Source organism: Haliotis cracherodii, unplaced genomic scaffold (genome assembly GCF_022045235.1).
Source record: "Haliotis cracherodii isolate W230 unplaced genomic scaffold, xgHalCrac1.p SCAF_22, whole genome shotgun sequence".
In the NCBI taxonomy this organism is placed as follows: Eukaryota; Metazoa; Mollusca; class Gastropoda; order Lepetellida; family Haliotidae; genus Haliotis; species Haliotis cracherodii.
The window spans coordinates 8,517,620-8,535,388 of record NW_027266278.1 but is presented as its reverse complement, the minus strand read 5'-3'; the positions used below and the strand labels follow the sequence as shown (position 1 = coordinate 8,535,388).

The 17,769-nt window shown below is 41.1% G+C and overlaps 1 protein-coding gene across 1 annotated transcript; it reads right to left on the bottom strand.

Annotated features, from left to right (window-relative positions):
• Window positions 1-2,652: 2,652 nt before the first annotated feature.
• On the bottom strand, window positions 2,653-13,614 carry LOC139471464 (serine/arginine-rich splicing factor 4-like). The gene is made up of 2 exons (XM_071253825.1): window positions 13,433-13,614; window positions 2,653-4,033 (listed from the first exon to the last, which is right to left on the bottom strand). The coding sequence occupies exons 1-2, from the start codon at window positions 13,612-13,614 to the stop codon at window positions 2,653-2,655; spliced, it is 1,563 nt and encodes a 520-aa protein (XP_071109926.1).
• Between the last annotated feature and the right edge of the window lie 4,155 nt (window positions 13,615-17,769).

The following is a 17,769-nucleotide window of genomic DNA, read 5'->3' as shown; positions in this document are numbered from 1 at the left end:
ATGTGGAAGCAACGGGTGCCTCAGAAGATGTTTCTACCATTCCTAGTGTCTCAGTTCCTTGTATGTGTTTCCTGCATACAAACATTGAACCATCCTATTGGTATCAACGTATGCAGAGTCAAGTGCATGGAAAGTGGCTCCTGTCAGGCTGTTGCATACGGCATTGAAACTCTGACATGCCGACAGCTGACTAGTTCCTTGGAACGACAGGAGACGGAGGGTTACATTGTTTTTCGAAAAGGTACAGATCAGATGGTATGTTATATTTGTTTATTTTTATATGCTTGCAATGAGAAATGCTTATGGTGCTACATTTAATGTAAGGTTTCATATAATATTTAGTGACCCGTAATGATCCGGGGAAGAATAGGTCTTCAGCATCCCATGCTTGCCATAAAAGGCAACTGTGCTTTGTGTTTAGAGGCGACTTACAGGATTGTGTGATCCAGACACGATTATTTACAGACCGACGTCATATAGCTGGAATATTGCTGAGCGTGGCGTTAAACAACAACAAAAAACAAGTATAATATTTAGTAAAAGTGATTTCAGGATAATTATATTCATTTGTAGGTTTGTGAATAATGCTGCAAAAACATTTGAATTGTGTGTTGACTGAAATAAAACATTGCACTTATACTATTTGACTTTTGCATAGCCTTCAACAGGTGCTTGCTCAATGAAGATCTGCGTTTCCACCGACCGATGTCTCGAAAATCGTCGGGGTCGTGCGGTCTGTGTCCATGGTAATACATGTTGGAATATAACGAATTAACTAAGGGGTGTAAATGGAAATTTATAGAGTGATCGTTGTGAATCAAAAAGATTACATTGATAATTATAACTTTACGTTGTCAGCAAGTCATTTATCAATTCGATGGGAAATCATCATTAGTATTTAGATATTTGGGCTTGAAATTACATTTTTCAACTTGCGATTTATGTGTGGCATTTCATAATGTAGTTTAATTTGTATTGTGATAAGATGACATAAACTAAACATTTTATGATTCTGTACCTTTTCATGGCATTAGTGCTTTAACTTTCTGGAAGTGTTCCATGTAAATCAATTTTATACATCTGTACATGTTCACAATGTCCTGGCTCAAATTGAAAATATCGACTTCGTCTTCCAAGCATATTGTGCATATTGCCATCATACACAGATTACGATAACCCCGACGCGGCATCCAAGGCAGCTACTGTCTCTCCAGGTAGGACAAAACCTTCATCTGTGTTACATTCTACACATTTCTACTAAGAAATTAGTTTATTTGATGTATAGTACTATCGGCGATATAAGCCAATCCTAGACTTGGTATAAGGATCCAGTAAATGTGCAAAAGAGGTCGCTTAGGAAGAACTACTTTCAAGCTTCATACAACGATGCAGTGCCTTTTTTCTCAATACACTAACATTCCTAAATGCTTAGGTTGTTGTAGACAAACATGGCTACAAATCGTTCAGCGGTATTTGATAAATTCGAATATTGTGTTCATACTCGGTTACTTAATGTTTCTTCATTTAGTGAAATTACATTTTTAACGTCTTCACTTTTGCTCATGATGTCAATCACTGGATTGTCTGGTCCAGACTCGATTATTTACAGACCGCCGTCATATAGCTGGAATATTACTAAGTGCGGCGTAAAACAAATAAAAAAAATAATATAATTTTAATAAATTAACATAGTTTCTTTTGGACAGATATCTTATGAGTTGTAACATATTTGGTCTTTTGGAATAGTGTCTTGTGATGTTCATGTCACTTTGTTCATTGAAATATTTACAATTGAAGTTATACTAGAATTCATCTCCAAAGTCAAAAGGAGACCTGTGAAGATCCGGGGTGGAATAGGTCTTCAGCAACCCATGCTTGCTGTAAAAGGCGACTATGTTTGTCGTAAGAGGCGACTAACGGGATCGGTTGGTCAGGCTCGCTGACTTGGTTGATGCATGTCATCGATCTCAATTGCGTGTATCGATGCTCATGACATCAATCACTGGATTGTCTGGTCCAAATTCGATTTTACAGACAGCCGTTATATAGCCGGGATATTGCTGAGTGCGGCGTTAAACAACAAACAAATCTTTCTATAGAAGTAAAGTCACACATCTGCTTGTCCTGGCATTATAATCTCGTAACATAACAACATCAAAATCAGAATCATACCTACATATTTCAGCTCCAATATCATGAAAACACACATGGTTATGGTGGGGTGATCGCTCAGGAGGGATGTATGCAACACCAAGTACTAAACCATACTCAGATAGCAGTATCTCAGATGGTATCTTGACTAGAAGAAAACAGTCACCGTTAAATGGGCTGTGTGAGACATACATGTTCATAGTATTCTCCACTAGGATTGCTAATCCTCCTGATCTTGTGTCAGTTGATCTGTTCTTAGTGTTGGCTGTGTAGTTCATTATATCTGAGGCGTCATAGTCATCCAATTTAGTCTCAGCCAGGAGAATGGCGCTTTTGATGATTTGATGCACTGGAGAAAGTCAGGATTAATTAGTTTACTCACACACATTAATAAATGAGAAAGTTAGTTGGGGGTGATTTATTTGTCTCGGCAGTTGCACCTCTACTTTCTGGCTCGTGCTGTCTTGCTCCTGCTGTGTGGCTCCTGTTGTGTGGCTCCTGCTATCTGGCTCCGGCTTTCTGGCTCCTGCTTTCTGGCTCCTGCTGTCTGGTTCTGCTTTCTGGCTCCTCCTGTGTGGCTCCTGCTGTCTGGCTCCTGCTGTCGGCTCTTGCTTTCTGGCTCCTGCTGTCTGGGTCTGCTTTCTGGCTCCTGTTTTCTGGCTCCTGCTTTCTGGCTCCTGTTGTCTGGCTCCTGCTGTCTGGCTCCTGCTTTCTGGCTCCTACTGTCTGGCTCCTGCTGTGTGGCTCTTCTCTCTGGTTCCTGCTGTCTGGCTCCTGCTGTGTGGCTCCTGCTTTCTGGCTCCTGTTGTCTCGTTCTGTTTTCTGGCTCCTGCTTTCTGGCTCCTGCTGTCGGCTCCTGTTTTCTGGCTCCTGCTTTCTGGCTCCTCCTGTCTTGTTCTGCTGTCTGGCTCCTGCTTTCTGGTCTGGCTCCTGCTTTCTGGCTCCTGTTGTGTGGCTCCTGCTGTATGGCTCCTGTTGTCTGGTTCTGTTTTCTGGCTCCTGCTTTCTGGTTCCTGCTGTCTGGCTCCTGTTTTCTGGCTCCTGCTGTCTGGCTCCTGCTTTCTGGCTCCTGCTTTCTGGATCCTGCTGTCTGGCTCCTGCAGTCTGGTTCTGCTGTCTGGCTTCTGCTTTCTGGCTCCTGCTGTCTAGCTCCTGTTGTCTGGTTTTGTTTTCTGGCTCCTGCTGTCTGGCTCCTGTTTTCTGGCTCCTGCTGTCTGGTTCTGCTGTCTGGCTCCTGTTTTCTGGCTCCTGCTTTCTGGCTCCTGCTATATGGCTCCTGCTTTCTGGCTCCTGCTGTCTGGTTCTGTTTTCTGGCTCCTGATGTGTGGCTCCTGTTGTGTGGCTCCTGCTTTCTGGCTCCTGCTGTCGGCTCCTGTTTTCTGGCTCCTGCTTTCTGGCTCCTGCTGTCTGGTTCTGTTTTCTGGCTCCTGATGTGTGGCTCCTGTTGTGTGGCTCCTGCCTTCTGGCTCCTGCTGTCGGCTCCTGTTTTCTGGCTCCTGCTTTCTGGCTCCTGTTTTCTGGCTCCTGCTGTCTGGCTCCTGCTTTCTGGCGCCTACTGTCTGGCTCCTGCTGTGTGGCTCTTCTGTCTGGTTCCTGCTTTCTGGCTCCTGCTGTCTGGCTCCTGCTTTCTGTCTCCTGTTGTCTTGTTCTGCTGTCTGGCTCCTGCTTTCTGGCTCCTGCTGTCTGGCTCCTGTTGTCTGGTTCTGTTTTCTGGCTTCTGCTGTCTGGCTCCTGCTCTCTGGCTCCTGCTGTCTGGTTCTGCTGTCTGGCTCCTGCTTTCTTGCTCCTGCTGTCTAGCTCCTGTTGTCTGGTTCTGTTTTCTGGCTCCTGCTGTCTGGTTCTGCTGACTGGCTCCTGCTGTCTGGCTCCTGCTGTCTGGCTCCTGCTTTCAGGTGAAATATTGCTACTTATATTTAAACATCATCGCTCCATCACTCCTATTCTGTTTGGTATTTGCATATGCAGAATAAATCTTGAATAAACACAGGTAAACCGGTAAAAATGCTAAAAAGAAGGTGCATGGACGGCGGCTGTCCAGGCAGTCTTAAGTGCGACAATGGAAGATGCAAATGTTCGGGGAGATTACTTTTCAACCCTGCTGACAACACCCGTATCAAGCGTAAGTCAAAACTGATACACAATGACATCTCGTTACTACAACTGAGGTTTTACAAGTTATTATGTTTTGTTTCCTTATCAATGATCCACAGTTTTACAAGCGGTCGTACCTTCCATAGCCATGAGATAACCACAGTTAAATTTGTGAGAACAATATACGGCGCCTGTATCTCCTCATATTTTCCTCCAGAAATGGGCTCACATTCCAGATCCGTACGAATCATATTTCTTAGTTTGACGGTGTGTAGTGGGTAGCCTAGCGGTCAAAGCGTTCGCTCGTCAAGCCGAGGACCCGGGTTCAATTCCCCACATGGGTACAATGCCGTGACATTGCTGGAGTATTGCTAAAAGCGTTGTAAAAATATATTCACTCACTCACTCTAGGTTTGACAGTGTCATATCCTGCTCGAGTGTTTTAATAAAGTGATACACGTCTAAGACCGGCGTCAACTCGGGCCTACCTAGCTGCCACGTCATGATATAACTAAACAAATGTTGAAGCAGTGATAACCTCACTCACTCACCAAGATGGTGTAATCCTCCTTTGTTTCTACATGCTAATTGTGTTCTATATGATCTTGTGCTATATGCAATATACATGTATACTGATGACTGTTTCAACTCTGATTTCTATTTCAAGGCTGTAAAGTGCATGGACGATGGACGACGTACAAAGGACTTTTCCGTCGCGAATTCTTTATTCGCAATTTCAAGATTTGTTCCCGTAAATGTTCAGCTAAGACCTCATTCTTTTGCTTCGGTTACCACTCCATTGGCAAAACATTTACCTGTCAGGTCTTGGAGTCCTGGCTGGTCTGATTTTCCTTTAGAAACTGTTAAAAGAAAGCAAAACCTTTGGTACCTTGCAGCTAGACATTGCGCTTAAAGACAATAGTAAATAGTGAATTTCAACCCTTTCGGCGAAATAGTGTTGAATGAAATAGTGTTGAATCAGCTTCCCAACCATCGCTGGTCTGTATCACCCAGCTTGTTAATTTAAGGGTTCATATCTGTGACGACAATAGTTATGTCGTACTAGGTTACGAATTGTATTCATTTCGGGTACCCAATGAATTTTTTTTTCTTAATTTTTTTTATAGGCATCGGAGGATTGGGTATAGGGGTAGCTGTGTCACAAGAATATCTCACGGGGATGTCTTTGGTCAGAAGGAGTCACTTAAACGTGCATTGTGACGAATATAATAAACATGTTGACAATTTCAAAAATGATTTTTAACATTTCCATTGATGCGGCATTATCAAAATGATTCGATCTACAGAATGCAAACGTTATTACATATCAGCGATAATTGTGATAGTAAGATTAACGGGAACAGATGGATCATGCTGTTAACTATATTTCGTATTCGGGGGAAAGTTATTCCGCTTAAATCTATTCAGGGAAATGTATGCAATTACCAGTATTACCTGTGAAATAATAATATATTGAGCTTTGTTGGATTCTAAAAATAAATATAAAAGACCTATTCGAGTTCATGTTTGTTTTTAATGCTGCAACGATGAGTACCATAGGTGAGTGACAACATTAGCTCAAGATAGACTGTGTTCTGATGTTAATGAACAAGTGTCTGTTACATTAGTGAATCAGCATCTATATATTAGGGGAGTACCTACATTAGTGCATGAATTTGTAAATCTATGGATCTGTACCTACATAAGTGTGTGGCGACGTGTCTCCATGAGTGTGTACCCCCATCATTGTGTGACGACTTGTCTCCATGAGTGTGTACCTACATTCGTGTGTGACGACGTGTCTCCATGACTGGGTACCTACATAAATGTGTGACGACGTGTCTCCATGAGTATGTACCTATATAAGTGTGTGACGACTTGTCTCCATGACTGTGTACGTACATTAGTGTGTGACGACTTGTCTCCATGAGTGTGTACCTACATAAGTGTGTGACGACTTGTCTCCATGAGTGTGTACCCCCATCATTGTGTGACATTTTGTCTTCATGACTGTGTACCTACATAAGTGTGTGACGACGTGTCTCCATGAGTATGTACCTACATTATTGTGTGACGACGCGTCTCCATGTGTATGTATCTACATTAGTGTGTGACGACTTGTCTCCATGAGTATGTACCTACATTATTGTGTGACGACGTGTCTCCATGAGTATGTACCTTTATTAGTGTGTGACGATGTGTCTCCATGAGTATGTACCTACATTAGTGTGTGACGACGTGTCTCCATGAGTATGTACCTTTATTAGTGTGTGACGATGTGTCTCCATGAGTATGTACCTACATTAGTGTGTGACGACGTGTCTCCATGAGTATTTACCTACATTAGTGTGTGACGACGTGTCTCCATGAGTATGCACCTACATTATTGTGTGACGCCGTGTCTCCATGAGTGTAAACCTACATTAGTGCATGAGTTTGTATATTTGTGGATGTGTACCTACATTATTGTGTGACGACGTGTCTCCATGAGTATGTACCTACATTAGTGTGTGACGACGTTTCTCCATGAGTATGTACCTACATTAGTGTGTGACGACGTGTCTCCATGAGTATGCACCTACATTATTATGTGACGCCGTGTCTCCATGAGTATAAACCTACATTAGTGCATGAGTTTGTATATTTGTGGATGTGTACCTACATTAGTGTGTGACGACGTGTTTCCATGAGTATGTACCTACATTATTGTGTGACGACGTGTCTCTATGAGTATGTACTTACATTATTGTGTGACGCCGTGTCTCCATGACTGGGTACCTACATAAATGTGTGACGACGTGTCTCCATGAGTATGTACCTATATAAGTGTGTGACGACTTGTCTCCATGACTGTGTACGTACATTAGTGTGTGACGACTTGTCTCCATGAGTGTGTACCTACATAAGTGTGTGACGACTTGTCTCCATGAGTGTGTACCCCCATCATTGTGTGACATTTTGTCTTCATGACTGTGTACCTACATAAGTGTGTGACGACGTGTCTCCATGAGTATGTACCTACATTATTGTGTGACGACGCGTCTCCATGTGTATGTATCTACATTAGTGTGTGACGACTTGTCTCCATGAGTATGTACCTACATTATTGTGTGACGACGTGTCTCCATGAGTATGTACCTTTATTAGTGTGTGACGATGTGTCTCCATGAGTATGTACCTACATTAGTGTGTGACGACGTGTCTCCATGAGTATGTACCTTTATTAGTGTGTGACGATGTGTCTCCATGAGTATGTACCTACATTAGTGTGTGACGACGTGTCTCCATGAGTATTTACCTACATTAGTGTGTGACGACGTGTCTCCATGAGTATGCACCTACATTATTGTGTGACGCCGTGTCTCCATGAGTGTAAACCTACATTAGTGCATGAGTTTGTATATTTGTGGATGTGTACCTACATTATTGTGTGACGACGTGTTTCCATGAGTATTTACCTACATTAGTGTGTGACGACGCGTCTCCATGAGTATGTACCTACATAAGTGTGTGACGACGTGTATCCATGAGTATGTACCTACATAAGTGTGTGACGACGTCTCTCCATGAGTATGTACCTACATTATTGTGTGACGACGTGTTTCCATGAGTATTTACCTACATTAGTGTGTGACGACGTGTATCCATGAGTATGCACCTGCATTTTTGTGTTCTTCATGAGTGTAAACCTACATTAGTGCATGAGTTCGTATATTTGTGGATGTGTACCTACATTATTTTGTGACGACGTGTCTCCATGAGTATGTACCTACATTATTGTGTGACGACGTTTCTCCATGAGTATGTACCTAGATTAGTGTGTGACGACGTGTCTCCATGAGTATGCATCTACATTATTGTGTGACGACGTGTCTCCATGAGTATAAACCTACATTAGTGCATGAGTTTGTATATTTGTGGATGTGTACCTACATTAGAGTGTGACGACGTGTTTCCATGAGTTTGTACATGTATCTTATGAAGCTACAGCAACTGGCACGACGATACTTGTGTATAAGAATAAGTTGTTTGATGACGTGAAGCGCTTGTTGACCTTGCTGCCACAGTGCCTCAATAGACGCTCCACAATTGAGATGCAACCATTATGCAACATGAGAAAATGCCTCTTACATTGATACAAGCCTTCATATCTGCCACGTATGAGGTACAATGAAAATTTATATAATTCCAAGTTTATGTTTATTAATCCATAATATTGCCGTTTACGGTGCCTAGTGTTCCAGTAGGGTTTCTTCTTTCAATCGTTTCTTGTTTAACGTAGCACTCAGCAGTATTCCAGCTGTACGATGGCGGTCTGTGAATAATCGAGTCTGGACCGGACAATCCAGTGATTGACATCATGAACATCGACCCACGCAATTCGGATACAATGATATGCATCAACCACGCTAGAGAGCCTGATCACCGGATCCCGCCAGTCGTTTCTGACGACAAGCAGGGCCATACAGGAAAGGAAAGAGCCCACCCTTTTCCCGCACGATAACGTCTTATTGTGAGGACTTCCTGAAAACCGATAACGTCAAAGCGTTACCTTAATTAGCCAGCACACTTTCCAGTCATGCCTATATCAAAAATTTCTGGGATGATGGAGATTGACTTGTTCGACATCCTCCAATCAACTGGTAAGAGTCAGACATGATTCACACTTTGAACGAGGACAAGCGATATCTTCAATGACTACCACGATGCGACGGAGAATCCAGAGACCGGGAGGTCGCACATGTTATTAGTACAGGTCGCAGTCATGATGAGGTTTCTAAGAGTTTCACTAAGATAGAAACACTGACGTGAATAGCAATGATGATTTATTAGCCATGGTGTCATTAACAAGCGCTGCATGCCTATCTTTTTCAGTTTCGGTTTTGTACCATTCGATGTCATACCGACTATCATACCGGTTAGACAATATACGCGAACACCTGGTATCATCATTATTTAAAAGTGATTCATAAACACATGCTCATTATTTAGACGGAATTGCACAATGATCTCTGCTTTTAGAAGGTAGTTCTTATGATTACGGAATGTGTTTTGTTGCTCTAATTAAAAAAAAGTTTGCCACCATAGACAGGACTTTCTCTTGACAACATCATGAGGAATTTGGGGTTAAGACTTTAAGACAAGACGTATGCATTGCCATGGGCACCAGTTGTGCTCCCCTTAGCGATCAGCTTCTTTATGCATTTGCTTCGGAATTTCTTTTCGGACTGGCAAAATCTAAACAACGGAATTCGTCCAAGATAAGTTTAATGATTATAGAAAGGGTTTATTTGAAGTATTAATAGGTCATTCTAGGAAGTTGGATGTCTTAGGCAGTGACGGATGTTAAACTTCTCTCTCCAAGAAAATCGGAAAACATATCGGAATTCTATATATACTTCCCTATAAGTATGCATAATAGCCTTTAGTTTACCGGGCCAGAATGAATGAACTAGTCAACTTCAACAAGGACGGCTTCACGTGATAAGAATGTTTTAATGGTAGGGAACCTGTAACCAACCGTAGTCAGGGCTTTACTTCAGCAACAGCGTGTATACATATGTTATTAGGCTGCTTGTCCATCGTAATCCCATGGAACACAAATACGACTGATCGCGATCGTCGTGTTTACCGCTCAGATCACGGGAATGTTCTCATTGAAATAGTGCAATTGAATGCCTTGGACTTCCATAAACCCCTCTCTACGTAACACACGAGCCATGGACTCTTTGACAAGGCAGGAAACGTGAGATTATCGCGAGCATCATCGTGCAGTAGAGACATTTAGTGGAAAAGGATTGTCTTTATTGTAGTGCTTGCAAAGACAAATACATACTGAGACCGTATAACCGTATAACTGCCGAGGGCATTGCTTTTTTAATTCAGATATGGCATGATACCGTTGAGTAGAGTGTATAGTCTCATTGTACTCATATGCCAACCTTCAAGGCTTTCAGTTAATCTTGTCTAAGGTTTTGGTAGCAATTCAAGTTTTCAATAACAACAGCGATCCAACGTGAGAGGGCTAATATAAGGACGTTATTGAAGTCTCTGGTCCCTCCATACAGACACAAGCTTGTGATCCCAAGGAATCCTACTTGACCTCGGTAGTCCTCATGGAATTCAATATTGCCATTGACCTTTTTGATTGATAATGATTCATATCAAGCCTACTGTAACGGCAATACGTTCAATTGTATTAGCATATCTAGTTGGGATTTAGATAATTATATAGGTGTGTGTAGTATAGATAGGGTAGCCTAGTAGTTAAAGCGTTTGCTCTCCACGAAGACCAAGGTTCGATTACCATAATTGGTACAATGTGTCAAGCCCATTTCTGGTGTCCTCTCATCCCCGCCGTGATATTGCTGGAATATTGCTAAAACGGCGTAAAATCTTACTCACTAACTCGTATCAGATCACCTAGGTCACTTCGACTGCCGACTGAGATGAACGTAACCCATACTGTCAGGAATAGTTTTTTAAGCCATTTCTAACAATATTTACATTAACGCGAAGAACCATTGACCGACGTGTTAGTTATATGTGTCTGTGCACAATGCATGGTGAGAGACTCGTGTCGGAACTCAGTACAAACGGGAGAACTCTGAATTGCGTGTGGAGCCGAGTGTCATTAAACAGCAAAAAACTTAATTTCCACTTTAGTAGCAAACCTGGCGTTGTAGTTCCAATTCTCAAATGCGTGATTATGTTTTCGCATATCAAAATAAAATGACAAAAGGTCTGGAAAACCTTTCCAAGACTATATTGGCATTTCTAGACATATTCTGATATAAGTATATCGATCAGTACAACACATATTGTTTGTTTCATATTTCATGACAATAAGCCATATTTTTGCCTCCATCATAGTTCGGCTGAGAACATGTCACCTGTCCTCGTACATGAATGGTTAGAAAAGAAAGCAATACAAAAGTGTAAGTAATATAAACTTGTATCGGAAATAAGTATCATTCCCTTCTAATTGTTGACACCTAATAATAAGATAAATAAACTATTTGTCTTTCTGTGAAATTTGAATAATATATACATGGTATTAAGTTCCAGATGAGAAATGTAGACGGCCAAAAAATTGAACTGACGTTATGTTGCTCGACATGAAGGGTAAATTGACGATTGGAAAAACGGAATCATCACTCCTGTACAGCTTAGTAATAACTCTGGCATCATTTTGAATGGTGGCATGGGTACTTCTTATTATAATACATATACATTTGGAACAAAGGAAAAGAAAGCAGCGACGCTTAACGATTTCCGGATCATTGCATATCTCTATCACGAACAATAAGCAAAATCGCTGTTGCTCTCCTAGCACTACACATACCGACGTTCCTCTGTGAAGAGGTCTGGGCAAATATCATCTCAGTGTAAAGACAGATGAGATAACGATTGGACAATTTAAAAGACTTAATCATCACTCAGGAAAAAAAGCATTTGCTGAAAACAAATATGCGGAAGTGTTTTCACCCAACCACCTCTGGTCATCGGTTTGGTCGTTAACCGATTCTTGTCCCCCTGTGTCAATGAGAATATCGGTTCTGAGAAATTAAATTTAATTATCGGTCGTTAGCGTGATACCCTCGATTAACTATCACCATCCGTTTGAGATTGTGTATAAGGCAATAGAGTGGGTCAATATCTGGCATTGGAATATTATTTTCACAATAAGACCAAGAAGAACTATACTCGAAGCACGTTAATGCTTACGCTACCTGAAGTTACCAGTTAAATATATCCTTGATATATACAAACGGATATATGCTTTATATACTTAAGTAACTGTGCTACATATAAGGTCCAATACAGATACTATTGCAATCCCTTTGCAGACGTTATCTTCAGCAGGGCATCAGTCATGACTTGCACCGGGCCGGTCTTCCTCGTGTGACGTAATGTCCGCAAGACAAACATATTCGGTTGGTGCATCTATGATACCAAACTGCCACATTGACAGCCAATACAATTCCTATATTGAGACCAAGTAGTGACTGAATCGTACTCAACCGGTTGAGGGAACACAACATCCAGCCCCGACGACCAGCGATACACCCAGTTTACCTTTACGTCTCTGCCAGGCATGCATAGCTTAGTGGAGACAACCTCTGAGGATCAGCAGACAAGATTGGGACAGAGATGAGCCTAGGTTTCATCTAGACATTTCTGATGGTCTTTGAAGGGTCTACAGGCGGCCAAGAGACGCTTGTGTCACGCAACGTCGTCAGTTATGGGGTGGAAGTGTAATGGTATTGGGTGGCATCACAATTCATGGGAGAACACTATTCGTCATTGTTAATGGCAATTTGAATGACGTACGCTACCTTGTTCTACTCATGTTCTACCCTTTGGGCAAATGCAGAGTCGAAACGTTGCGTTGCAGCAGGAAAATGCCCGCCCCATGTTGCAGGTGTTTCAACAGACCCTTTGAGCCAGCATCACACTGCTGTATTGCCATGGCCGGCCGCATATTCAGACCTTTTCCCTATAGAACATGTCTGGTATGAGATGGATCGAGTATATATCTTTAACACCATAAGATAATATTAACATTTAATAACATCAATGAAACATTTAACATAAGGCACTGTTATAAGACAGTGGTGTGAGGAGTAAGTGAGTGATTTAGTTGACGCCAGAGGCTTTTATAAAAATCTTACACAGTGAAATGACGCCATCATTATTTGCATAATGCTTGCCAGATAGTTCTTACTTCACGTTTGGGAAGGAGTGGACTTCTTACCGTGCCGCATCTGGTGATTGTGGAGGAAATTCAATGAGTTCAAAGCCAATGTCAGGCATTGTAACCATGGCGATAACGAACTTGTGGACAGGTGCATTGGCCAGTTTTCCGCGACGTTGATATTCTCACGCAAAAGCCTAAGCAGAGCAGCATAATCTTGGTCTCCTTTGGAGCCCCAGATTACAGAAGCCATGTCCTTGCCAGATGATGGCTTCTTCGGAATTGGAGACAATAGATATCTTCACTGCTTTGACCGTTGTTTGTCTAAAAGAGGTGATCCCATGACGTATCCATGGTCCCAAATTGCTCAACAATTCCACCTGTGTCTTTATCAAACGAGCGTTTCTGATTAGAAGTGAAAAGCCTTGCTAGCCAGCTTGCTGAAACCTTCATCATTGCCCGTCCATGTTATGAATATTTCGCCACTTTTGCCTTGGATCACCTTCAAGGCTCCCTCTTCCCGTCTTGAACTCTGTCAACATCCTAGCAGTGGCAAAGGACGGAACATCATCCCCTAAAGTTGACACCACGTCCTGATAGATGGCTGTTGGAGTTATCCCTTTCAGTTGAAGATACTTGATGCCAAAATGGTAGCCAGTTTTGTCCTTTTTCATTAATGGAGAATACCTCGTCGTTTTGATGCATGTTAAGAAATGCTGTCTGGTTGTGTACTTGGTTCAAATGCAGAATGTGTGTGGGGGACGTATTGTAGATAATACACGCACACTGTGTACTATACACCCTTCATAGTTGATTTCAGAACTTTTCAGCCACTACTCGTATGTTCCATTTGAAACCCACGAGCACGAGAACGGTGTTGTCAAAGCAAGTAACATGATCAGAGCCAATCAGTGAGAATCATGGTTTCCTGAAACGCAGTAGCAATGCAGCTCTCCACAGCTAATTGTGGCGCCATAGACGTCTGACAGTACCATGATGCCTGGTTAAAACAATTGTTGGTTCGTTAAATATATGATTTATATTCCACAATAATTTGAAATTATGCTTAAAATGAGTTTTTTTCTGAGTGAGATATAACACTGAATATCACATTATTCAAAACACATAACGGATTCCTTGCGTTTTTGTTTTCAGCTACGACTTGACAGATGGAAGTTTAATCTCCCCATAACACTCACAGACGATTAGGCAAGTATATATGTGTCATTTTCCCCAGATCCGCCTCCACCACCACATCACGCCATTATCCTCACATACATTAAAACAAATTCTACTCAAGACGTCCAACAACTGCAAACGTATCTGGCCAGAAACTGCATGACACAGCATGCATGGCAGAAGTATTTAAGACATGTCACAAGTGTCCACTACGAGATCCATTGGGGGTAATAATTTGAGCAGTTGAATAATTGATGTGGGAATTACCGGGGAAGGTAGGTTTAGTGTTTCACTGACAGGTCTTGAAACATCTCCATACCTTCACATGCAAATACATGAGCCAGCAGAACCTGGCTTGCGTTTTCCATGATAATGGTTTAGTGTTGGTGGATAAATGACACAGCTTGAAAACATCGCCATAGATCGTCATTTACATGAACATGAACATTTACATTAACACATTCTGCTGCTAATGGTCCTTTCTCTCCTGCTTCTAACACTACTGTTCGAGATGGGTATATTTCCTCTCCTCCTACTCCTACTACTATTACTACGAATACTACTGCTACTTCCACCACGACTACTACAACGACTACTATTACTACTACTACTACTATTACTACTACTATTACCACTACTACTACTACTACTACTACTACTACTACTATTACTATTACTATGCAGAATGAGACAAGGTGTGTGCTCCATAGGAAAAAAAACCTGGAACATTTCGTTCCACATTTAAATGTCAGTGTCAACGTGATTGCCATTGGTGTGTGGTATCATAGGAATGATGGAGAGAAATGCTTGAAGAGTTTGATGAGGGAACTTTGCATTTGATGTCAGGCTGCCGGTGCTCCACTCTGAAAGCATCCTTGCTTGTAGAGCAGCTTGTCATGTTTAACTCGCACTACAATCTCCTACACATGTATTCGTCTCCAGCTTTGCCAGGAGTTTTCTAAACAGTTCATAGGCATGATCTATGTGTAAGCATTGTTGAGGAATCCCAAACCGATAAGCAGATGAATGAAGTGTTTTACCTGAAGGTTTTAAAGTCCAAGCAAAGACAGTTTGTTCAAAACATGTAAAAGTAACATTCATATCTCAGGTCTATCACTGGTTAATGTTTCAATGTCATTTTCAACTTATCATGACATAACCATTTAGATGGTTCAGGAAGTACGACCTCATATACAATAGTGTCAGGTGCATAGGTGATGAAGTACGTCAGGAAATAATTCATGGGTTATTTTTTATGTTTGAATTGTTCTCAAAGTTTACTGCACATTCTTCAAACATGAACTATGTATATCTTTTGGGATACGGAATGTGTTGAACTAAGCTTGAATGTTCAAACACCTTTGCGATGACCTACATTGCGTTTTACTCCCAAATGCATCTCTACCTCTAATCGTCGTCTATGTCTACACCTGCGCCTACATCCCCATCTACTTTTACACGTGTATCTGCTTATATATCTACATCTATATTTACCTTATCGACTACGTCTACGTATACTCCTACATCAACGTCGACGTACATGTTTAGTGTACACATTCATCTACGTGCATTTTATCAGAAACGTTCAAGCCATGTTTGATTACAACTTTTAATATAGCGGACGCGTTAGTATTACTATTTGGAACTTAGGGCGATAAGGCTCGACGTCAGCACAAAGAGCCATATTTAGCTTGCATTTGTATGGTGTAATAACAACCAATCCGTAAACATCAACAATTGGAAATCAACATCGAAAATGTACAACGACAACGACATCGTTTTCTGCGTCTGTTTCTTTATGTACATTTACATCCAAGTCTACTTATATATCTTCATCTCCACCTACGTCTACGCTTACATATAAATCTACGTCTACGACTCTATCTTAATCTACTTATACAGATTCACCTACTTTTCATCTATATACACGTCCTACGTGTACGTCTACAACGGCATCTACCCCTACATTATAAATGAGAGTGAAAGTGCGTTAGATGGGTCATAGTAGATTGTAGCATTATTCCCCCGACTTTACTACTACTTCACACAATGTCCCGATGTAACCAGTCGAACCCAGCCTTCAGCATGAAATGTCAACGTTCTCATCGCTCGGCTTCACTCTATCGCACACCAAGAAAAGATGTGGTATTTGTGCTCATCATATTCTGGGCATATGACCACGACTAAAAACTGGTGTTCATAAAGATTACTCCTTTCCTTGAAACAGTCACCGATATAAACATTGTAGATACAAATAAACCTATTTCCCTTGAAGCTGTAATAGACATAAATATTGTATATCAAAATACACCAAGGGTATTCAGATTTCCGGATTAACGAGGCCATTGCCGTAGAAATACGTGTTCATTGCTTCCATTGTTAAAAGTTTATATGATAATATAAAGTCAGTACACTGTCTTAGCAGGGTTTTATGTGATTTTACTGCCAAACAGTTTATGGGTTAATATGGTTTCTCATGACAAGCATGTTCTGGAACAACTTATTTTCACATGGCTTTATTGATTATTAAGTCTAGGTAAACAAGGTTTCACGTGGTTTTATTGATTATCAGGTTCCTGATTTACAGTATATCATGGGATTTTATTATCAGGTTCTATGGTAAACATGGTTTCAAGTGGTTTTATTAATTATCAGGTTTCTAGTTAACAGTGTTTCATGTGTTTTTATTCATTATCAAGATACTGATTAAGAGCGTTTCGTGTCGTTTTATTGATTATCAGGTTTCGGGTAAACAGTGTTTCATATGGAATTTCTGTCAAGCAGGATTCGGGTTTATATACTTTCATTGCTCGTTTGGATTTAGAATAGATGCAGTTTTAAATATCTGGAGTCTTCCTCATCGCCACCGATTTACGCTTAATGTGCGAAAGTCAACACTCCAGTTTTGATGACAAAGAATTGATGAAAAAACAATCAAAGTAAGAAAACCCCAGATATGATATATTTTTAATGTTACTAGAAAAATAGGATTGATATAACAAACTGCGGCTTACCCCTGATTCATCATGTAGCTGACAACGACTGTGCGGTGAAATGATACAGAGTAAACATTAGTGTCAGCTAAATCATCACTGGTTCATTCTGTGCATGTTGATACCAAGCCAACATGCCCCTGCCAATGACATTCAACATTACTAAAACCCCGGCTCATTAATTCTGACTCTTCCAGACATGGGGGGTACTATGGGACAACCTTTGATAACGCCAGGCATTGATTTTCTGCTGAAATTGTAGGCGATGAGATTATGGACTGTAGCAACAAATGGCAAGGTGTAAAATGCAACACAAGTCTTACACCTAATTTCCAAGTGGTATATTGATCCATAGCCAGTTCGTCCCCCACAAATGACAACACGCAGCTTATTGGGAAACTGGTCCTTCAACAAATCGCCGTTAAATTCAACAGGCAAACATTGACCAAAAAGATTACTTCCGCATCAATACATCAATGCATGGATAATAAACTCATTTTGACATGGTGTTCCGTTAACTTTTTTTCTACTATCATTAGTTTCCTGTTGTTAGTTTTTTGAAAAAATGAAACCCAGGACTTGTTTGCTTTGTATCACTTGCACAATAGCTATAATTCTTATTATTTTGTCCTCAGTATTCAATACTACTGACGCCAC